The sequence below is a fragment of the Podarcis pityusensis genome (assembly GCF_964106645.2).
Source record: "Podarcis pityusensis genome assembly, chromosome: 2".
Classification (NCBI taxonomy): Eukaryota; Metazoa; Chordata; class Lepidosauria; order Squamata; family Lacertidae; genus Podarcis; species Podarcis pityusensis.
This window is the reverse complement of record NC_138029.1, coordinates 42,429,331-42,453,846: the sequence shown is the minus strand read 5'-3', so window position 1 is coordinate 42,453,846 and position 24,516 is coordinate 42,429,331. Positions and strand designations below refer to the sequence as shown.

Below are 24,516 nucleotides of genomic sequence, written 5' to 3'. Positions count from 1 at the left end.
GCATAGGATAAAGACATCCCCACCCTGTCAATGTACAAAGCAGAAACAAATTAAAGGTGTTCTGATACGAAAGCTAGGGGCGAAATATCTGTGAAATACACCAAAAAAGCAACTCTGCCCTGAGATCTATAGATGAAGGGCAGTTTGCAAATTCTAGTAGTAATAGTAGTAGTAGTAACTCCACTGTGTTACAAGATGGTAGAGTGAACACCACTTGGAGTTAAGGGACAGGGTGCCTCTGAGTACACAAGTACAAATTTTCAGAATCCAAACTGAACTCTCAATCCTGTCATAGAAAATCTGCTCCTAGTCCCACCTCCCCTGCCCAACTTACTTCATTTCAGCCTAATTTAGAAGAGAGGGAAGCCTTTTCTTGGCACTATTTTTAAACAGGTTGGAGTAATAATCTGTTGCAGATCTACTGCAAATCACTTGGTGATCTACCAGTAGATCCTGATCTATCTTCCTGTTTCACAACATCTTTGTGTTGCCCTGAGCAACATTAAGAGCCAATACTTAGTGTAACTATTTAATGGAGGAACCTAAATTTAAGTGAAATTAAATGAAAAGATGTGAACTGTATCCTGAGTGTTGTTGTTTTTTTGGTTTAGCTTTACAACTACAGGTCATCAGTGTTTGTAGCTTGGTCCTAGGTATGTAACAAGGCACATACTTACTGGTAGCAGGCAAAAACAGGGGTCAGATGGGAAGTGGTATTTCAGTCAGGAGCACAACCATCCCTTGATTACCTGGAAGTGGATCAACTAGTTTCAGTAAGAGAGGGAATGTATTTGCCTAACCAACCCTCCCCCCTTAAGGCTGCCTCCCAATCATGGACAAGTGAAATCCTTTAGAGATGACTGGTTTTATTGAGATCAGATCACTTATATGCCTCTCAGGAATTCAGTAGAAGTCTCATTGAATTCCTGTTGCAGAGTTAGAGCTATAGCTTTTAAGACTCACCAGTGGCTCATTGATGGGGCTGATAGTCTAGAATGGGGGCAAGGACATGTCTTCAAAGTATCATATAAATTAATTATGCTCTAGATTTCTGTAAAAGAAATAGCGTAGTAGGAAGATAATCCGAGAAATGATTGGCGTGGGCAGACTTAGTGAGCTTGTCAGACGTTATAATAGTAATAAGGGTGATTAAAATGTAGATCTTGCGTGACATGCTGATTGAAGTTTTACATACCCATCATGGCTTTATTTTTACTTTCATTAGACTTGTGCTCATGAGTTGAATAATTCAGTTAATGCAGCCAAACAAAGAGCCAACTCCAGCAAATGAATTATATAAAACAAAATGTAGTCTGGAGGAAAGCAAATAATTCATTGTTTATACCAATCCTTTGAGTTAACAGCTTGCTTCCCAAATGGAATAGTTTTCCATCAGTATGAGCCCCATTACATTCTAGCTTGATGATGTTGTCTTAGCACTCCATGTCAATATTCTTTCCTAGCTGTCAGCTTTGAAGAGCTGCAAGGATACTGGAGACGGGTGGGGTTAGAATCTTCATCCTGATCCTTCCATGCTATATTCTTAAGTTATAAGCACAGAGGCAGATTGCAATGTATGAACACCTGAGAAGTACTTGTTGTCTATCCTGATCACATTTTATGCAGAATACAGTGACCCAAAACTAACATAAATAAGACCATGTAGCTGTTCTGATCTCCCGCTGCTGATTAATGGAAAGTTGTGGATAGGTGTTTATTTACAAGGTTCTTGGCAGATGTTTAGATTATAGAACACAAACAATTGCTTGTGTTCACATATATGGGGGGTTCACCAATGCTGCATTCTCCAGTATTTCTTATGGTGCCTGTGGCAAATGCTTTCAGTAAATACCGTATTTTTCGCTCTATAACACGCAGATTTTTTCTCCTGAAAAGGAAGGGGAAATGTCTGTGCGTGTTATGGAGCGAATGTGTGGTCCCTGGAGCCGAAAAATCAGACAAAAATCAAATTGGGCTTCACGATTGCTGAAACGGAACAAAGAGCAGGGAAAGCCCCTCCCCTCCAGGCAAGCAGAGGGGAAAAGAGGAAGCAGCTGCTTTCCTGCATTCTGCCTCAGGGTCTTACTGCCCACCCACTCTGTTTCGTTGCTGTGTTTGCTGAAACGGAACAAAGAGCAGGGAAAGCCCCTCCCCTCCAGGCAAGCAGAGGGGAAAAGAGGAAGTGGTTGCTTTCCTGCATTCTGCCTCAGGGTCTTACTGCCCACCCGCTCTGTTTCGTTGCTGTGTTTGCTGAAACGGAACAAAGAGCAGGGAAAGCCCCTCCCCTCCAGGCAAGCATAGGGGAAAGCAGAGTGTCTGCTTTCCTCTCTGTGCTTCAGAGGGAACAATGTTTGTGAAGGGAAGAGAGATTACAGGTTCAGCTTAAAATTCTGATTTGACTTCCTGCTTTTTGTTTTTGGGGACACACAGCATTCAAATATGCTTTCTTCAATTTAAAAGGATGAAATCCTTAAACAGTGTTTTGCCTGTAAATTCATGCGATCTGGAAGATTACAGTGTCTGTACCTCTTAAGGGATGGCAAAGCTTAGGTTTCGCTGCTAAATAGTTCTTAATGCAGTTAAAATGCTTTCTTCTGTCAAGGCAATTAAAAAAAATAAATATCAGGCAGCCGGAAAACATGCAGATGGGAGAGAGAGAGAGAGAGAGAGAGAGCGCTGGCTGGCTTGTGTGGGTGGGTGGGGGGGAACTTTTGCCTTCCTTTCCTCACGTTATAGCCCTCTCCTGCATTCTTAGCCTTCTGTGTTTTTCCTTCCCTCCCCACTTAAAATGTGGTTACAAAGCATGGATCCACATGGATCCTCAGGATCTTTGCATTGGGTCACCCCAAATTCACCATCAGAGCACACAGCATGTCCATGGCTACAGCCTGCCCCCCAAAAATCACGCACCCACTGTTGCCTGGGGCTGCAATGGTGCAAAAACGTGGTTACAAAGCATGGATCCACATGGATCCTCAGGATCTTTGCATTGGGTCAGCCAAAATTCACCATCAGAGCACATAGCATGTCCATGGCTACAGCCTGCCCCCCCAAAATCACGCACCCACTGTTGCCTGGGGCTGCAATGGTGCAAAAACGTGGTTACAAAGCATGGATCCACAGGGATTCTCAGGATTTTTGCATTGGGTCACCCCAAATTCACCATCAGATCACATGTCTGTGGCCACAGCATGAAGCACAAAAATGATACGTCCACTGTTTCATTCAGAATATTTTTTCCCTTGTTTTCCTCCTCTAAAAACGATGTGCGTGTTATGGTCAGGTGCGTGTTATAGAGCGAAAAATACGGTATTCCCTCAAAAATCCACAGTGCCTGAGAGACTGTTTTTCATGCCCAGTCACCTGAGAGCGGGGTTTTGGGGTGGTGGGGCGCGGGAGAAGTGGGGTCACTGAAGAAGGGTTTGCTTTTACTCCAAAACAGAGGAAGATATATATCACACACGGTAACTGTAGTTAGTCTCTTTTTTCTTAATCCCCCCCCCCACACCAGAAATTAGGCAAATAGCTATGACACCATTTTTCTAGAACTCTTCCCATGGAGGCTCACCTGTCTCATTTGCTATTGTGTCTCGGGTGGTAGCCAAAACTCTTTAAATTTCCTCACGCTTTTACATCTGATATATTTTTTCCTGCTGCATTTGTTTTTAGTGATGCTCTTTACTGTTATAATGTATTTATTAGTTATCCTAAACCCTCCTTGGAATTTTGAGTGGAAAGTGGTATAGAATTGTTTTAATAAATATTCTTTTAAAACACCACCATTATTACCAAACACTTCATTTTCATATAGTCTTGGCTTGGATCCACATGTCTGTCATATTTTTGAAGGATTCATTCCTTTGGTTTAGTCTGATGGTAGTTTAATCCATTTCACATCTTCTGGTGGAGCGATAAATTAAGAGGGCATTTTGGGAAGAAGAAGCAAGCAAGAAATGCTTTGGTTCTATGGAGCCCAGATATGGGGGGGGGGGGGGAATCAGCAGTGTGTTGGTTGTTTTAAAGCTTCAAGCCTTGGTGTTATTTCTGACTGTCCCTGTGCAAAAAGATACACAATTCCAAAGACACGTAGCAGAGGAGCAGTGCAAGGAAGCCTGGCAAGGAAGCAGGGCCAGGAAGCCTGGGTGTTATGGAGAACAACACAGAAGCAGGAAGTTTACAAAGAGATTCCATAAAATTCAGCAGCATTAAAAAAAATGTCAGAGACCCACAGTCACTCTCTTTTCCCCTGAAAGAAAGAAATGCAGTAAGATGGTTACTTAAAAGAAATATAAATCAGGTGCTGAATGATAGTGCTGACCTTGGTTGAATCTGGCTGAGATGGCAAAAGTAACATGTTTAATTAGAGAAAAATCATTACTGACATTTGTTCAGGACTGGAAATTTCTTATGGACCTTTTGTGAAAATGAACTTGTGATATGGGGATTTGAAGTTTGGAAAAATACTGGTTTATGGAAGATAGAATGGTTGGATTTTAAGGAATGAGTATTATATGTAGCTGCAGGCAGAGAGCTGAGAGTCCTTTTACTCTTTCTTTAGTTTTTCCCCTTTCTTTCCCTTTCCCTTTCTTTTTTGGGGGGAGGGCTCCCCTTTTCTTTCTTTCTTTCTTTCTTTCTTTCTTTCTTTCTTTCTTTCTTTCTTTCTTTCTTTCAACATTGTTCTTTTTTAGACTAAGTAGCTGCTTTATCTTAGTATATTAACTGTAAAAAAATAACTGGGTAATGGGTATACATTTTTGTATATCTATGAATAGGTTTCAATAAATATGTTAATGAAAAATAAAGATAGTGCCGGCCTCAGAAGGGCTCCTGGCACTTGAATTTTCATGAAGCATCTCCAGGAAGTACCATCCATGTGAGGCTTCCCATTCTAAGTAATGGCCAGCTCTCTTCTTCCAGGCACTGTCATCCATGGAACAATTCCGCAACTTGGACCGGGATATTGAGGGTTCTGCCAAACGCTGGAAAAAGTTCGTGGAGTCTGAATGCCCTGAGAAGGAAAAGTTTCCTCAAGAATGGAAGAATAAGTCTGCTTTGCAGCAGCTGTGTATGATGAGAGCCATACGTCCTGACCGCATGACATATGCTGTCAGGTAAGTGCTGTACACATGGTGACTGAGTCAAGCATTGTCGAGTAATGTGAAAAACTAAACCTTTCAACAGTGTGTCCAAGAAGCACCAGGCATGTCACAGAACAAGTGCTTCAATGTTTTCATGTATATCTATATTCCTGGCTTAGAGTGCAGCTTGCTTAATTCTACAGTGCAGTTTATTCCCATTCTTTCTACTCTCCATTTAATCAGAACAGAATCAATCAGTGATGTCCATTTAACCTCAACCACTTTCAACATTGATTGCCATCTACAGAATGCTGATGATGCACAATCTATCCAGGGGTTTCAGCCTGTCTCCTTTCACCCACTTCAAATAAAATTTCTGCCCATCTTTCAGGCATTACCTTTTGGGCATCTGTCTATAAATTGGAACTCAGCACATCCAACCCTGGATACACGCATAACCTCTTTGTATTGCAAATTAAAGGGGTCTCAAAACACCCTAAAACTTTCAAATAAATAAATTGGAAAAGCCAGTCCGAATAAAAAAAAAATTAATACTCAAATTACCTGACATGACACAAAATAAAACATGATTTCAGATTGATATTTGAATGTAAGATTAAATAATTGTCATTTTCAAGTATAAAACAAGATATAATTTTATAATGGGGGCCTCAAAACGATCCATTGTGAATGACCGATTTGTATGGGAGATAGATAAGTGTGTGCAATCTGCTAAAATTATCCTCGGTAATAAAAAGATAATAAACTGAAATCAAACATTGTTAGCCACTCTTAAGTTCTTGATCACTGCTTGGCACAATTAGAACCTGATTTTTCCTGATGTTTCTGTCACCCTAGTTTTATTGTAGTGATATTTGGTAACTGCATTGTTTTTGTTCTGCATTGTTTCTGTTTAAAAGAGAATTCTGTACTCCCTGAAAGCTGCTTATGAGTGAGTTCAAAGATTGTATCTTAACTTAATAAACAGAGACAGAAACAAACATTTGGGACATACACACCTCCATCCTTTGGGAGCAAACAAACCAGGAAGTCCTCCAATACTTAGATTATCCCATTTCATCCAGACCAGGAAATGATGGTTAACAGGAGGGGTGAACCAAATATGACAGGTGGGGGGCACCTATCGATCACCTGATGGGATTATGACATCAAGTGACATCTTCAAAGAAGCTCCTTGTCTGTGGTAACTGGTGTAGAGAGCTAATTTCTTTGAAGGTGTATTGTCAGTGCCAATCAGCTGATAAATCTGATCATTTTTAAATAATTTTTTATAATCATTTTTATTGAAAATTTTCAACATAAAAACAATAAAAGCCAAACTAATATAAGACATCTAGGAAAGAAACCAAAAAAGAGAGAAAAGAAAAAGAAAAGAAGAAGAAGAGAAAAAGAGGATAATAATACCAAGCCTTTTATCACAGTTATACCTTAACACAGAAGAATGAGCCCTCCCAGCTCTCACCTGGGAGCTTCCCCCTCTTCCCTCAGTCTCCCACCCTGAGGGATCTTTTCTGCCCTGCCTCTCATGCAGAGACCTTCATCTTCTGTCCATTACCTTCCTGTGTACTTCTTCATTAGCTGAAATCTGTTAACGTGAATCCTAAGGATGGGTTCCCTAGTTCAGCCAATCCCAGCAACATCTTTACCTGTTCCACACTTGATGTCAGGTGGGTGTGGTTTGAGGAAGATGTCCTCACAAGCCTAGTTCAGGTCTCTACCAGGCCTAATTTGGGTTCCAGACTGGAGGTTCCTCACTGCTGGCTAACAGCTTTCAAACAAAGCATAGTAAAGAACACTTCTTTTGCCCACACTTGCAGTCCTATTGCTCTTTCTTGCGACGTGACAGAAAACAAGCAAGCAAATTTTCCATTAACTTTGACTTTCCTGTTTGTTTGTTTTTTAAGTTGGCTTACTAGCCAATAGTAATGGTAGAATAGCATAGACTGTGTTTGATTTATAGGCTATTTTGCATCAAATCTTGACTTCATAAAAAGTACCTGTGCTTGATGGGAAGCCAGGCAATCTTATACAGGAACAGCATGAGATAATTTGATAGTAATGATCACAAAGTTCCAAAATCTCTTGGAGGACATTTCATTGTAAACCCCTGCTCCCATTGCTCCCCGCCCCCAATCAAACCTAAGCTTTTGTTAACACGAATCCCCATCAATCACTTTATTAAACCACAACTGCAACTACTTTTATGTTGTAATTTATTATTTTGCCTTTTATTGTTGCGTTTAATTAATCAGTTGTTTTGCCTTTTATCATTGGGTTTCATTATGCTTTATAATGCTTTAAAACTCTTTGTGGGATGCTTAATACAATGCGAACCATCCTTTGGGCAAAAGAGCAAAGGGGAGACAATCTTTTAACATTTATAATAAATTGCTGCTTTTATCATTTATTTCCAACTCCTTGCCTGCTACAAAACACTTTAACTTCTGCCATTCTCTTAAGGCTTTGCTTTATATTTCTTCATTCGAAAACATTGTTGTGTGCAATCAATTTTGTCATAAAGAGAGAGACAAATGCTGCCTATCCAAGGAGAAGAACAACAGCTCTTGGTGACTTCATTAATATCAGCCTCATGCATTTTAACACATCCTAGTGCAAGACACCTGCCCCCTGTCTCTCAAGTTTTAAGAATAAACCATTCTAGCAGAAACAAACTCCATAATTCATTGCTATTTCAATTAGTAAATTGTGCCTGCTATTTCTCTTAAAGGAAAAAATAAATAAAGTTTAGCTGATGCGACTGGTTGTTAATGTCTGTATAAGTTATTTAGTGAAGCAGACTGAGGAGATGTAAACTTCAGGCAGGCATGTAAAAGTAGTACAAGTACTTCAAATAAAGCAAAAGGTCTTTTGCTCCATCAGGACTTGTTTGTTGCTCAACATCTGAGTCTTCCACTGAGTGACATTTGATAATGTCCATGGGCTTAAAGGTTCTGATTTGACTTTCAGCAGCTACATGATCCCAGCAAAGAACAAAAAATTAAATTTGTACTCATGTATCATGGAATCACTAAGTTTAGAAGTTGGAAAATCAAGTCTAAACTTTTGTTCTAGGAGAAAGTATCAAACACCTAAAGATCCAAGTTGGCCATGTTTTCTTTAAAACATCCTGTGGAAATTTTTATTGCACAGTGAAAGGGAGGAGAGATGCACAGACGAGCTAAGCATACTAAACAAAAGGGTGGACTGGTTTGCACAACACATTAAGATAAACTATGGTTTAGTGAAAATATTTGAACATGCAGGCTCCTGGAGAGGAATGTGCATCCTCTTTGCTCCTCCTCAATCTTTCTTGCTACTGTGCTGAGCTAAGCCATCGTTTGACTTAACATGTCATCCAAACTGGGGCTCATGTCATTCAAACTGGGGCTCTTCTCACTAACCATGGGCTGTAGACGGTTCAGAAACTCCAGGTGGTGCAGAATTCGGTGGCCAGATTGCTCACCAGGACAAGTGGGTTTGAACATGTTACAGCAATCCTGACCCAACTTCACTGGCTGCTAATTCATTTCTGGGCCCAATTCAAAGTGCTGGTTTTGACCTGTAAAGCCTTAATGGCATACGACCACAATACCTCAAGGGCCACCTCTCCCCATAGAAACTGACCCAGACCCTGCAATTATCATCTGAGGCCCTTCTTTGGGTGCCTCTCCCGCGAGAGGTCTGGAGGGTGGCAACATAGGAACGGGCCTTTTCTGTGATGGCTCTTCATTTGTGGAATGCTCTCTACAGGGAGGCTTGCCTGGCACCATCATTACATAACTTTAGGTGCCAGGCAAAAATGTTTCTCTTCAACCAGCTGTTTGGCTGATTAACATTCTATGGCTTTTTAAATGTGTCTGTGGGGAGGGGGGAGTTATTGGTTTGTTTTGGTTTAGTTTTATTATGTATTTTGTGTTTTCATGTTGTGAACTGCCCTGTGATCTTTGGATCAAGGGCTGTATACAAATTTAATAAAGAATAATAATTGTCTCCTTCAGAAGAGACTATCCACCTGAATGCTTGAAGTCTGGGGTTGCAGCTGAGCCATCATTATTACTCCATGTATTCTCTGTCTCTCTCTTTCCATTCTGAGACTTAGTCTAAGATAATAAATCCCCAGGCCATATAGATGAATTCTGATTAAGTCAAAGAGCACACTATTTTATAAATGCATTGTATTTCCTGAATATTAATAGGTTCAGCAATTTCTTCCAACAGAGATTTTGTGGAAGAAAAGCTTGGGAATAAATATGTGGCAGGAAGATCTCTGGATTTTGCAACATCATTTGAGGAGTCTGGACCTGCAACCCCGATGTTCTTTATCCTCTCACCTGGAGTTGACCCCCTGAAGGATGTAGAGAAGCTTGGTAAATAAATTGTGTCAGTGAAATTGCATCAGTTAAACCAAACCCATGGCAATGTGCTAGCTACAGCAGGGAAAGAAGGAAGCCTTCTCTGGTGGGGCAGTCTTTACTCTTGGGAAACCATCTCCCCTTGGCAGCAGGCAGGGTCTGCTTGTTTGGCTTGCTTAGAAGAAGCAAAGTTTTAGCAGCACTCCTGTAGAAACTTAAAGCTCACACTTTCATTTCCACTTTATTTCATCTCCCCCCTCCTTTCCTTAAGGTCTTTCTTACTTTCTGCTCTTCTTAGTTATGACCCAATCAAGCAGGGAATGCCTCTTGTTGGACTAGTTTACCTCTACCAGATCTTCTCAGCTTGCTGGCATCTACTACACTTTGGACTTCCTCCACCTGATAGACACTAAAGCACAGCAGTCTGGCTTCCATAAGAACATAGGAAGCTGCCTTATGCTGAGTCAGATCTTTGTCCATCTAGCTCACTTTCGCCTACAATGATTGACAGTGGCTCTCCAGGATTTCAGGCAGGTGTCTCTCCCAGCCTTACCTGGAGATGCTGGGAATTGTTCCTTCTGCATGAAAAGCATGTGTTCTGTCACTGAACTGCATCCCTTCCAAGTTGTTCCTTCCAGCTTCCATGTTTCCCAGCTGCTCTAGTTGCCACTTGGACAAGCTTGTGTTGAAATTGTCCTTCAAATCGCCCCATATACAAATGGATCCAGATGTCTTCTTGATCGATTTATAGCATAAGCCGATTTAAAGGGCTGCAGATTGCAAGCAGAACTGAAGCAGGAGTAGACTGTCCCCATCTCAGATTCAGTTCAAGCAGGGGTCTTCACATGATTGGCATCCTTGCTTCAAATTCTTGTCCATCCCTATGAAGTGTTTGAAGCATGATTATTTTCATGCAGTGAACTGGAGAGAAGGATTTTATCCAGTCCTAAAGGCCCAGTTTGGAGACTTGAGGGAAGGGATTCTATCAACAGACCTTGGATATAACAGCCTGTGAGTGTGCAAAACACACAGCATTTCGGTGCCATATTCATAACCATGAGTATTGTAATCCTTCCTTTTATCTCTGTTGTTTATTCAACTTGCAACTTCAGTGCCTTTGAGAGAGGAAAAGCGCAGTTTCTGTGCCAAGCAGTGGTGCCAGAATTCTGCCTTAGGTGTTTGCATATGCAAATCAGAATGCTCAGCATACAAATAGGTTTGCATTACAAATCCTTGCAGTTGTCTGTTTTTTGTGTGAAAATGCCCTATGGCACATTCCCATTATTTCCCAGGTACAGTGTAGATCCACACTTAAGAGTTTGATTTTGATGGGAGCGTTTATTATTCAACTACAAAAGAGAAATTTAGCTGTTTGTCATTTCAATCTCAGGATCCTAATGCACGTTGATTGGGTTGCCACAGCCTATATATATCATGGGTATGTGTGGGTGCTGCTCTTTCCTGCCCATCTTGATGATAGCTTGAAGAGCAAACCTTAAATATGTGGCTGGCTACAGCATATGTTTACAGAGCAGTCGTGTCAGCTACCTTCTCTACCTTTTATAGCTAAAGGGATTCTTCCATTCCACCAGCTCACCTAAAGTAAGGTTCTTAAGTTAAGCAGAAGATAACAGAAAGTGACTTGGGTGCTTTTAACAGCCCTAGCCCGCTATGTACCCTGTATGGGACCCTGGGCTGGTGTGTGTATTTTTGTAGGTACAATGGCTTTTTAAGATCAAGTTTGAGGGTACTTCCAGACAAGGGTTGATATGTTGCAAATAGGTCATTCAGACTTGATTTTTCTGTGTTTGCAACTGGCACACAAGAGTCCACATGTGCAGTTCCATAGCTATAACCATTGTTTCCCATCCACATCAATGGGCAGCCATTGATAGAATGTTTCCATGCTGTGTGTTTTGGCTCTTCCCCTGAATGACTTCTTCTGTGCCCTTGATTACATTTTTCTCTTCTGGACATTCACACAGACATTTCTGTGAGCCAGTGTGGTGTAGTGGTTAAGAGCGGTAGTCTCGTAATCAGGGGAACCGGGTTCGCGTCTCCGCTCCTCCACATGCAGCTGCTGGGTGACCTTGGGCTAGTCACACTTCTTTGAAGTCTCTCAGCCCCACTCACCTCACAGAGTGTTTGTTGTGGGGGAGGAAGGGAAAGGAGAATGTTAGCCGCTTTGAGACTCCTTAAAGGGAGTGAAAGGCGGGAAATCAAATCCAAACTCTTCTTCTTCTTCTTCTAATGCCCACACACTTTTAATTCCCCCACTCATCCTTCCTGTGGATGTTTGTGTGTATTTGGGAGTGGGGTAACATCCACATCCCTTTGGTTTTGTTAAAAAAATAAATGTTTTAATACCAAGATATTGTGCAAGGCTTACATTTAGCTGTGCTGAAATTATGATAAAGATGAGAGGTTTTGCATAATACCTCACTATTAAAAAAGTAAAGTCCCAACAACTGTTATGTTCTTGGTCCTCAAAGTAGTGCCCCACATGTGCGCATAGCTTCTCCAAACTGGGTTGTTGAAATAACAGCATGCCTTTGGCAATCAGTGGAAATAGGCATGTGCACAGTGCTCAGATGAGGAGCATGTGGAAGTTGGGGTGTGGCAATAAAGGAAACCCACAGAAACATGACCCCACACACCACAAACTTCTAAAGGAAAAAAACAACGGACTAGCTTCTACACCAATGGTGACTGCGGATGCTCATTGGGTTATTTTTACTTACTGGATTTTCCATGGTAACATGAAATCCTAGGTTAAACGTAAGAAAAGGAAGGGCTGATAATGTGATGATGATGTCATGCAGATGGTGCAAGAAACTTGTGCACATGAGTAGCACTGATTCTACCATAAACGTCCATCAAGAAGCACCCTGAGATCAAGCTGTGATGCTGTGTGCTTCAATGTGCTGAAAAAACTTACTTTCCTCTTTCAGGGAAGAAACTTGGCTACACCTTTAACAACAGGAATTTCCACAATGTGTCGCTTGGACAAGGCCAGGAGGTAGTGGCTGAGAAAGCCTTGGACCTTGCTGCAGCAGAGGGACATTGGGTTATCTTGCAGGTATAATCTCTCTTTCTTTTGAGGAAAACCACTCCTTGCTTCTGAGTCAACTGCTGCAGAAACAGATTAAATCAGCAACAACTGATGATTGGTTTTGAAGTAGGGAACAGGCTGGCAGTATAAGTCAGCTGCTTTTCAGTAAGGCCAAATACATTGAGCTTAGTCACTGTTGCAGCTTGCAGATTTTGTGTGGGTTTTCACTGAAATGGCAGCAAGACCATGTCTGGTGACATCTCTCATGGGTGCACAGCTGACCCTTTGAGCACAGTACCAAGGTGTGTGTTTGTTTCATGTTCTGTAAACCTGGTCCTTGTGGTCCTCCAGATGTTGTTGAACTGCAACATACATCATTCCCCATCATAGGCCGTGCTGTCTTGAGGCTAAAGTGAGCTGGAATCCAATAACCTCTGGAGGGGCTGTAGGTTCCTCAGGCTTGCCCTAAATGCTTACTGCAGAGTTCAGTTTTGTTATAGACAGATGTGCCTGTTGTCAGTTCAAGGGTTGCAAGTCCTAATGGCCACTGCTGTGTGCACTGTGTAAGAGTGTATATGAACACCCACACCCACCTGTGCCAGCATGGCCTTAAATTGCGCACCAAGAAAATACGGAGTCTGCAATATCTGTATGCAAATTGAGCTCATTTGCATATCTGTACTTATTTTTCATAGCTGCTGTTCTTGCTGGGCATGGGGAGGAGCAATAAGGTGTGTAGCACTGAAGCCCCATCCTCTGGCAACTGGAAACCCTACTCTGCAGCCTCTCCAGCTCTTGGTGTTTAGTCAGGCGATGCCACTTATTTCCAGAGCTCTAGAGGGTAGACACTTGCTCAGGATGTCGAATTCTCTTACAAGTACCAATTTCTACACTTGCACTACTCCAAAACGAGTTGCCACCTTTTCCTGAGCTTTCCGCTGCTCACTTGAAGGTGCCAATTCATTTGAATGTCTCGGATTTTTAAAGTAAAAGCCAAAGGCAAAATCAGTCATTTTTGCCCAACAACTGCAAGGACAGCTTGCCAATTAACAGTATTTTGACAATGTTTGAAAGGTGTTTTAGGCAAGATACTTGCAGCAGGATACTCTTCCTGGACAAAAGACCCCTTTCAAACAAGATTCTCACCCACAGAAAACTTTGCATTTCCCTACCCACTAAGCATCAGAGGAGCAGTAGTTAAAGAATGCACATTTTGCTGGTGTTCATGGATGTCTGGTCGCATGACATACATGGGATCCAGCTGCTATATGACAGTGTAGAAAGTTGGGTACTTAATTTAATGCAGGGCTTCCAGAATACTTTGCTCAGTCTAAAATGTCTAGCACCATCATGGAGCTACTTCCTGCCTGCCCCCTCCCCTGCCCAGGCTCTTCCACTGGGAAATCTGATGCAGTCAGAGGAATCTGATGCAAGGTACCTGGGGGTACCAGCTCTCATTGTTAGTTCTTGCAAAAAATGCCTCACTGTCCTTAAAAAGGCAGCTTGTTTCATAAGTTCAATTGTAACCAGATAAACAGTATGCAAATTCTAATCCTTTTCTCTAGCTGTTTGCCCAAGTTTGAGGAACTCAGGCATCTCCTCAGTGCCATGTTTCCCCTGTTTGCAAAGTGTGGATGATTTGATCACTGGTGCACTTTCCAGACTGCATTTCTCTTCCAGCCCAGCAGGCTCAGCAGAGATGGTAAATGAGATGGAAAGGTGCTGTATATGCTGTCAGTGTTGTGATTACTGATAGATTTAAACCTGGATTACACTGAGCCAGGGATTTGTGGTTTTACTTCAAAGTTTGTTCTGGGCTTGACTTGGTGTCAAGAGAGGAGGAATGGAATCCTGTAAATGTGACCATTCAAAGTTTTTTTTTTATTTGCCAAGAGATTGCTTCCTATTAATATTTGACTTCCCAAACTATGAGGGGCTAGAGTTGCCCAAGGAATTGTGATCCCTTGAACACAGGTGGAAGCAAGGCAGCTATTTTTCTTTCTTCAAGGTTTGTGTTCTCTCTTAAAGTATCTGTTATATGGCTGCAGTTTCTCTTCATATTTCCTTGGTTCTTCAGCTTCTACTGGGAAGTGTTAAACATAATGTTAAACCACCATTAATTAAATCATTATGTGCAAACCAATTTAACTATGTGGTCTGTTTGCAGTAAAAAAAGCCAGCAATCTGAAGTCATTGATTTGTTGTTGGCTTTTGAATCTTGGATTCTTTTAACTATGGCTTCGTATTACAGAGAATTCTGTTGGACTCATGTTCTGCATATGAGCATCTAGCTGACCACTGTGAGAACAGCATGCTGGACTAGATGGGCCTTTGGCCTCACCCAGCAGGGCTATTCTTATGTGTGAACCTAGCACCCTTCCTTAACCAAGGTTTGTTTGACCCCCACACTCCAGATGCTCACTAAACTACAAAGGCATGAGGCAATAGCAGCTGTAAAATGAAGCAAACTTTGGAGAAACGAGCATGGATTGTTTGTTCGTCTGTGGGAACGCTTGTGTTTACTCATGGTTTGTTAAACAAGCAATGGCTTAGAGTTATGTGCAAACCAGATGAATGTGTATATGCTGCTCACAAATACAGAGTAGGGTCCTAACTCCCATGTTGCAATTGGTGCTGGAGATTGGACACTTACTTGTCAACGTAGGTTTTTTTTAAGATTAGTCAAATACATTTCCTCTTTTAGAGAATTCAAAAGAAGTGGAGGCTCATCTTATGCTCTTATGTCAACTTTTACACAAAAAGGGTCCCCACTGTAAATTTCAATAAAGTATGATAAACAATGAAAACAACAATCAATACTGAAAACAGTCAGTTCATTCACAGAAGAAGAAAAAGCAGTAAGAAAACACAACAAATGTCCATAGTTGAACAGGAAAGCTGGTTTCAACTAGCCCAGTGTGCCAGCAGAAGCCAGTGCAGGGACTTCCTCTAGCATAGAGGGAGTTTCCCCTCTCCTTCCCACCATACCCCAAATCTGCTCTGTGGAGGGTCAGGAGAACTCCCAGCAGAGAGTGCAGGAAGAGGGGAGCGGGGAATGCTTGCACTGATGGAATGACTATATTAATGTGACGTTGAATTCCACCCAAAGTCTGTAACTCTGATTCTTCAAGCCCACCCAGGGATGGCTGTGACTGTGGGCAGGATTCCTGCATTGCAGGGGTTGGACTAGATGACTCTTGGAGTCCCTTCCAACTTTACAGTTCTATGGTTCCACCTTACCTAATATGGTTGAGCTTTCATCTTGTGCCCTGCAGCTGCTGTCTGATAAGGAAGAAGCAGTATTTGTCCCCATTAACATTCTGCATTCATGTAGAGTACCTTGAGAGAGATGCCATAGCTAGGCTTCCATAGCTGTTTGCTGTTAGGGTGGTGGGGTACGTGAAGCCTGATGCTGCACATGTGATACCACTGATGCCACACTTAGCTCTTGGCCTAAACCTTTTCTCCTTTAAACTCCGACTCCAGAAAAAGCAATGTCGTAACTTCTGCAAAGTAAAGCAAATACTTTGGTTTGTATCCCATTTTTTACCAGGAAAAGTCCAGACGTGAGCTCGTCCTAATTTAACCACAGTCTTTATCCATTAGTCAGAATGTCACCACCTTCACTCAGTTGATTGACTTAATTGAATTCCTGAGTGCCTTTTCATTTTCATACATTGTTGCTTCACTGAGCTGGGTTCATGTACTAAATTAAATAACAATGAGCTGCTCAACCAGAGCAATGCACTGATCAAAAGCTTGGCAGAGATTTCCTTATTGCATGTTAAATAATTGGATTACATGTCAAACACTTGGGGTGGAGGGTAAGGAGTTTTTTTACGCAAACAAGCCAAGGCAGAACTGTTGTGTACCATGTGCTATGTGCTTTTAAAAAAACCCCACCACCAACAGTTACCTTCAAGGTAACCTTGGGTTCATTGCCAACCAAATTAGAATTTCTTGATGTGTAGGAAATTAGTCAGATTAAATGCATTTGCACATATGTGCATGTGCTTATTTTGCATAATTTATTCTGCTTCTGCCAACTACTGGGCAGGATAGCGAGCCATGCTTTGGAAACTGATCTGAGCCTCTGAAACTTCACATATATGCTAATAGGGTCTGAACTGCCAATGACTGACAGAAAGAGATATTGGGTGGATGGGAATCATGCAAATGCTTAATGGAGGCTGGGGGAAGCAGCTCAGTGAAAACGCTGAACCCAGTGTATAGCAGCTGTGGAAAAAGACAAATTCCACGCTAGGGATCCTTAACAATTGGATGGAAAATAAAGCTGCAATTATCACAACACATATCTGTAGAGAAGCAACACTTGTGCTCAGCTCTAGTCACCACATCTCAAAAAGGTGCATAAAAGTATATATATTGCAGACAAAGTGGATAGGAAAGTGGAAAAGCGTCTTCCTCTTTCATAACACTAGAACCTGGGGTCATCAAGTGAAATCGAATGTTGGAAGATTCAGAACAGAGAAAAGGAACTACAGGCAACTCACAGCTTTGCTTGGGTGGTGAATGAATGAATGAGTAAACAAATAAATAAATAAATGGAGGGCAGAGAAAACCCAATCTTTGTTTGTTTATTTATTTCCACCCTCCTACAGCTGTGATTGTGGGCTTACCCAGCTTTGGGAAGGAGGTGTGAGGGCTCTGGCAGCATCCCAGAGCCCTTGCAATGCCTTCCAAAAGCTGGGTATGCAAGGCACTGGCTTTTGAGAAGGCAGCAGGAGGGCTGTAGGAACCTGCCAAAGACCTTGCACCAGCTTCCCAAAGCCAGGTAAGCAGCTCTACCACTTTGTGGCAGGGGGAAGGGCAGTTCTGGGGATTCCTAGCTTTATGCATTTTTGCATTTATATGTGGACCCCCAGATATGAACCTTCACATAAGATGCGAGTTACCTGTACTTCAAGAAGCACATAGCAAAACTACAAGAAGTTGTAATGATGACCACCAGCTTGGATTGCTTTAAAATGAATTTAGACCTATTTGTTGAGGATAAGCCTATAAATAGATAACAACCATGATGCCTATGTTTTACCTATTTACTGCCGCTAAATACCAGTTGCTGGGAATCACATTTGTCTAAACCCCTTTTAGAGTCATCTAAGCTGTTGGCCATCATTTCTATTGACTTCCATAGTTTAAGTGTAAGGAAGTTATTTTCTCCCACTTCAGCTCCCAATTTAGCTTCCTTGAATGACCCCGGGTTCCAGTATTATCTCCACACCAAGCCTAATTTCATACTCCTCTATAATATCTCTACTGCATTTTTCTCTCTACAAAAAGAGCCCCAAATGCTGTAGCCTTATCTCATAGTGGAGTTGATTCAGACCCCCGATTGCTTTGGTTGCCCTTTTCCTGCACCTTTTCCAGCTCTGCAATATACTTTTTTGAGATGCCAGCAAGAACCAATCTGTCTGCCACGGCTGACTGCACAGCGTCTTCAGCAAGGCCTTCCAGTCAGTTATTGGAGGCCTCAAAAGTTACGCTTTGATGTTACCCTGCCGATTTGCAGAATGGGTTCCTTCCACCTTTGTGACACACCTTGGGAAGATGGTCCTGGAAAAGTGTCTGTAAAATGGGGAAGAGAACCTCCTGGTACTTTTACAGTATACCTCTGCTGACTGGTGTGGGAGAGAATCTGTGGTGAACTAAATTGCTGGTTTGTACGGTACTATTTCCAGGAGTTACCATAGCAACGCCTACGTCTTTATGATCCATGTTTTACCTTGTAAGATGTACAAGCTTAAAGATGTTTGGGAGTCTTCTTCTTTTTTTTTAAAGGAAAATTCAAACACCTACACATATTGTTGGTGTGTGTGTGTGTGTGTGTGTGTGTGTGTGTTGTTATCCATCCTTGGACTCTTTCCCAGTCTGTTACATATGCATCCTCGTTCCTTTGATTGCTATATACAATCTGTCTCCCTGACAGGAGCATGCACACATATGCTCACACTCCTACTCACACCCTCAGCGCTGCACAAATGGCAGTTTCAGTTTTCGAAAGGTGTGTGTATATGCACATTTTGTTGCAATTTTCAAAACCCAAAGTCCAGAACGGGTGATGAAAATACCTTTACTGAAAAAGCACAAGGTACTTCTGATGAATCATAACATAAACATGGCATCCAGAAGCAGCAGCCCTGCATAAAAAAATGGCAAGGAACTCCTGTGGGTTGCTTCATTACCAAGCCCACCTTTCCATTGCATGCAGCACATTTCAAGCCTTAGATGGATTAGGAAATCCACTGTGCATTCGGAAATAAGATGAAGGGAGGGGGCGTAGGCTACTGCCTTCAGCCTGAAAACCCTCTTTTCTAAGAACATATCTGAGATTTTAATCCCCCCTCATCCAATAAAAGAAGGCAGCTTTGCAGAATTAAATACCCTCCCCAGTTTTGTTGACACTACCCCACCCGCGCTGCAGGGCCTTGAGATAACCCTAGGTCTGGGGCACTGCAAAGGATGCAGAATGTTGGTTAGGCTGCCAGCAGCTGTTGCTGCTGTCTCTTGCAGGAGCAATTGGGGAAGACCTTCATGGGGGAAAGTACACCTGCCCACCGCTACACCCCAAGGAGCTGTTGGAAGAACTACTCTTCCAAACTGGAGAAGTTTAGTGATATGGTCCTCTTGCCCGGTTTCTCTGGCTACAAATAGAGCGGAGAATTTTGAGAGGCCGTTTCCACACAGCTCTCTGTTTATCAGGACAGGACAGGAAAAGAACCTTTGGTGCTTGTGGATCACCATCTTGTCTTTACTGACACAACACTGTGTTGGGGGATAAGACATAAAGTAAGGGGCTACACATTACAAAGCATTTCTCTTAAAGAAAATAGAATGCTGAAACAACGTGATCCCATGCAACTTTATTCCAAACCACTGTATTTTTTGCTATATAAGACGCACCAGACCATTGGACGCACCTAGTTTTTGGAGGAGGAAAACAAGAAAAAAAATTTCTGAATCCCAGAAGCCAGAACAACAAGAGGGATCTGGCCCCTGGGATAGCCTCTTGCTGTCCTGGCTTATGGGATAGCCACATGCAGCTTCTCCCGGGCAGGGGGATGAAGGCTCCCCCTGCCCGGAAGAGGCTGCGCACGGCTAAGGCAGAAGGCTCCCCCAAGAGCAGCGCTCCCTTTAAAGAGGGCAGCCCTTCTCCCTCCTCGGAGTAAAGCCCCGAAGAGCTGCACACATGCTCCACGCGGCTCTTTAAAGGGAGTGCTGAGCAGAGCCTCCCGCCTGCATTCGCTCCATAAGACACACACACATTTCCCCTTACTTTTTTGGAGGGGAAAAGTGCGTCTTATAGAGCGAAAAATACGGTAAGTCCCATAATCTTCAGCGGAGTTTACTCCCAGGGAAGTGTGTACAGGATTCTAGGCTTATGGGCAAGTTACTAAGACAAAAGTTGGTGAGACTTTTATCATCAGAAGAGCTAAATAAAAGGGGCACCCAGCTAGAACAGTTTAATTTTAGGTGGTTTTACTACAAGAGCTTCGTAAAGTCCTTTGCAGCATCGTAGGTCTTGTAGCCATTCAGGTTTAGGCCATTATTCTTCTACCAATCAGAACAAGGAAGTTCAGGAAGTTGAATTTTGCAAATTGATGGGCTTGATGCCATTATTGGTGTAAATGTAAAAGTGGCTGTAATGGGGTTTTGAGATGTCTGTGCATGTATTGCATTTTGAGCAGCGACAAGCTGCAAAAGTAGTTTTGCTATCCATACAGTATTAATCAGCCACATCTCATCAAGGTAACTGAATAGAAATAAATAAATTAGCACCTAAATGCAATGGGAAGAAAAAGCAACAGCTGTTGCCATATCCTTACAGCAAAAGGTGCAGTCCTGAGACTGCTTATTACATAACAGCCAAAAGGTTTAATCTCCTAAAGAATCCATCTTCATCACGCTCTGTGGGGAGTGCCTGTTCTGTTCTGTCAAATTTTATCCATAGAAATTTGGGGTCTTTTTACACTATCCTGCTTGTACCTGAATCTCTCATGTCTGTCTGAGTTACTGCATGGAGAGCAGTATAAGGTGCCTGCATTTCAGGGCTCTGTGGGAGCTGTTTTGAAGCTTCAGTTGAAGTGAAGAAGACCTTGCAGTGCTGTCAAATTTCACAGCAGTGTTCCATTTGCTTCATAAATGTTTTCTGTGCTATTCTTCCTGCTCCAGTTGTCTTTAATTGATCCAGTGCACCCAGTCCTGGGTTCATGCCCAGGATTCAGTCATGTGAACTGGCTGTGTATCCAAGCAGCGCACATGGTGAAGTACTTTGTCAAACTCTGCTCCTATATGCACTGATTTATGCGTGCGGCATACACCCACATTTTTACTGAGCCACTGCTGAACATATTTGTGCAGCATTGGATGCTTCTATGGTGGCATAGCAACATTTGGAGTTTGCATAGAAAAAACTGATATCCAGGCCTACAAGGAACAAACTGGTGTTGTATTATGCACACACACACACAGAGAGAGAGAGAGAGAGAGAGAGAGAGGGCGCTACTTTACACTCTACCCATGTGTCAGTATAATCCCAAGATGGTGAATCAGTAAGAGGGTTGCTAACCTCTGGAAGGATCTGGGATCACCCTAACTAATTTTGGAGTGTTTGTACCTCTATTGCTAGACAAGAGCCAGAAATGGTGTCTTTTTCTGTCCCTGTACAGCTTTCCATTATCATGTTGTTATTTATTTCATTTGCTCTGTGGATACATGTGTTGCACATTTATGCATACTGAGCAGGGGGAGAGGTGGAGAAGTGATATGTGTGTGTGTCCACATATGCATTCCTGCACAGTTGCATTATTTTTATTTATTCTGTCTCCCTGGTGCAATACAATGACAATATTGCAATACATTGACAATATTAAAGTACCAAGAATAAAACAATTAAAACACACAAAGTGCACAACATTACAATTCACTTGAAAACAACAGATTAACCTCTTATTTATCTTTATGCAAAAACTTAGATCCCAGTTCTCCCTCTCCAACATGGAGTCTTCCAAAGCAGCTTACATAAGTGAGGCAGTCAATAAAGCACTGCCTTTAAGTATTAGAACCAGAAATTCAGCAAGTGGATCTCCTGATAGATGTTCTGCATTGTACATTGGACTGTTTCCCAGCTATCATCTACAGTTTCTACCCCTTCCATCCCAATCCTCTACTCTATCCAGTTGTTGTTGTTTTTTGTTTTGTTTTTAAAAATCAAACTTTTAAGTATACAGTATCTGCGAAATGGCAGATATGCCAGCTTGATAATTTATAACAGCAGGTTCCCTATCCTCCTAGACGCCCCCACCTTTCTCTTTGCTTTTATGTCTTCATTCATCAATATGGTCTTTGATGAAATCTTTAACAAGAGAGTGACCATCAGCTGGCAGTGGGAGGCACAACTAGCCTGAAATTAACCAGTTGTTTTTTTTAAACAAAGGCACCTACACTGTTGTTGAGCACAATGTGAAATGTGATTTTCTGGGAACTGGCTCAGATTTCAAGGGTGAGTTATTTGATTGGAAATTATCAAGCAGTTTCATTTCAGTTGTATATACAGGAACTTTGTTTTGTCTGGAAGAAATAGCGTCACTTCACCAGCAGTACATTATTCTAACAAATGGAATAACATCATCCCTAAGAAAACAAACACACTGAGCTGTTTCCTTAATTGCTAGTTATTTGTCCTGATTATTTTGCATTTCAAAGTGTATAAAATCCACATCCTTTTATGTGCAGCTAATGTCTGTGGAAGTGAATTACAGTGCTGAGGGTTATTAGGCAAGGTATTTCCTTGTGAAGCTGTGGGGGAGGGGGAATGGAGCACATTTCACCTCCTGGAAGGGGTCTGTGTGATGTCTGTTCAAACCAGCTGCAGTAATAACCCCCTTTTCTCCTGCTAGAACATCCACCTGGTGGCCAAGTGGCTGAGTTCCTTGGAGAAGAAGCTAGAGCAGCACAGTGAAGGCAGTCACCCTGCATTTCGGGTCTTCATTAGTGCAGAGCCTGCGGCTTCACCTGAAGGCCACATCATACCACAGGGCATCCTTGAGAACTCCATCAAAATCACCAATGAGCCCCCAACAGGAATGCATGCCAACCTCCACAAGGCTCTGGACAACTTCAACCAGGTATTGACCGGCCCACTATCTCAGGGAGAATCTCAATGTTCTGCCACAACAGCCAGGAAGGAGATCAGCCTAGCAATTAGCCAATGCACCCAGTGTGGCACGCATAGCTGTGCACTGGACTGGGAATGGCTTTACAGAGACTCACTGAGATAAAAACCAAGTGCCATGCTTCCACCGCTGTGTTGTGCTGCTGTGTGTGCCCTTGAGCGTTGCTAATTGGAGCCACCGTCTGTGTGAACTGGGGAAATTGCTAGTGTACTTTTGCAGTCTCCTTAAAGCTTTTCCTGTTCATACTTAGGCATTTTCTTGCATCCCTTAAAATGGTCATTTGGTGCTCGTCACGCCATTACTGTGATGGTTTCCCATTGGCAGGGAGACCAGCAAGAACCCTCTGTGCAAGGCTGCTATGCCTTGATTGGCCATCCTGAGAAGGAGGACATGGGAGGGAGTGGGTCCTCTTGCCCATAGGTGTAAGCCAGCACTACCTAGGATGCATTATCTGGGGCTTCACTCCCTTGGTGGAAAGATGTGTGTTGCTGAACTCTGATGATGGGCCTTGCCATTCCATTGCAGCATTCTCCTGGGTAAGAGCTGGAATCTGGGCAGATGCAGTTGGGTGAGGACCAATGCTGAAACTCTGGCTTATTTTGTTTTTATCTACTTTCATTCATAATCCCAGGCTCAGGACAGAGGAGGGGGTGGAACTTTCAAGATTTCCTCATTCCCATCCTACCTCTGCAAATCAGATAGTAATTAATGTTCTCAAAATGGCTGGATTCTTACAAAATGTATCTTATCCTCCAAATCCTGCTGTACGTGGGAGCAGTGGCTTCACACCTCATTTGGTTGCTTTGAGCTGCTGTTAGAACTAATGCAAGGAGCAGAGTCTCACAAAGAGCTTATTATTGTATCAATTTTATATAAAGACTGTGGTTTGGTATTGCATCAGCATCATGTTGCTGTTTTGGGTTTGCAGCTAGAGAGACATGTGTAGTCAGATAAGGACAGGGTGCATTTGTCTTAGAGCTGCCTTTCCCTCCCTTTTGCATCCTGAAGCTTGGAAAATTTGGGGAAAGAAGTCAATTACTGCTTCTGTCGCTTAGTTACACTTTTAAACCCATGTGTCAAGAGTCCATGGACGCCGGCTGGCCCACCTGCTCTCTATTGTCCTGCAATTTGTCATAATGAGCCCAGGTGCACTGGCCATAAATCCAAGCTGCGGGCGTATTCTTTCTCTTTAATTCATGGGGTTAGTTTGAAGATGGCAGTATTGTTGGGCTGAAGGTCAAATACAGAGGAGCCCTTTCTGTTGTTGCATGATTGATTCCATTGAAAGCGTGGTGACTAGATGTAGTAAACAGTAAAAGAATATGCCCTCTGCAGTCATCCAGACTGCAGCACACTATAAGGCAAAGTACAGAAATGGCCAAGATCTGCCACATCTGAAATGCTTATAACAGGAAAAGATGGGACAAGTGGGATTATGCTTTCTTATTCTACATAAGTTCTGGAAGTAAGCTTAAATATTTATTTATGTTTGGGATATTTTTAGTTGTGGTTTTCATCAGATGTAAAGCACTTTGAAAAAAATAAAATGTTATTTACTTGGCCTGATAATAATACCGTATTGGCCCGAATATAAGCCGCACCCAAATAGAAGCCGCACCTTCTATGGGGGTGGGGTGGAGAAAAAAAAGACAATACCTGAATGTAAGCCTTTCCCTTAAAATTCCACAGGCACTCACACCCATTCCGTTTTACCATATGTCTGTTTCAGCAGCGATATCGTAAAAGCCAGTTTTTGTAAGGTCGCAAATTTAAGCCGCGCTTTAACTTTTCACGGTCAGAATTTGGTAAAAAAGTGA

At 42.3% G+C, this 24,516-nt stretch overlaps 1 protein-coding gene across 2 annotated transcripts in view; it reads left to right on the top strand.

The window, feature by feature from the left end:
- DNAH9 (dynein axonemal heavy chain 9) overlaps positions 1-24,516 on the top strand; it is a gene marked incomplete at its 5' end in the record, with an annotated part of 193,033 nt that overhangs the window by 152,537 nt on the left and 15,980 nt on the right. For both annotated transcript variants that reach the window (XM_080993517.1, XM_080993518.1), the window contains 4 exons: positions 4,918-5,111; positions 9,318-9,466; positions 12,403-12,530; positions 22,424-22,651. In XM_080993517.1, coding sequence (XP_080849643.1) covers positions 4,918-5,111; positions 9,318-9,466; positions 12,403-12,530; positions 22,424-22,651 — 699 coding nt within the window. The remainder of the gene's footprint in view (positions 1-4,917; positions 5,112-9,317; positions 9,467-12,402; positions 12,531-22,423; positions 22,652-24,516) is intronic.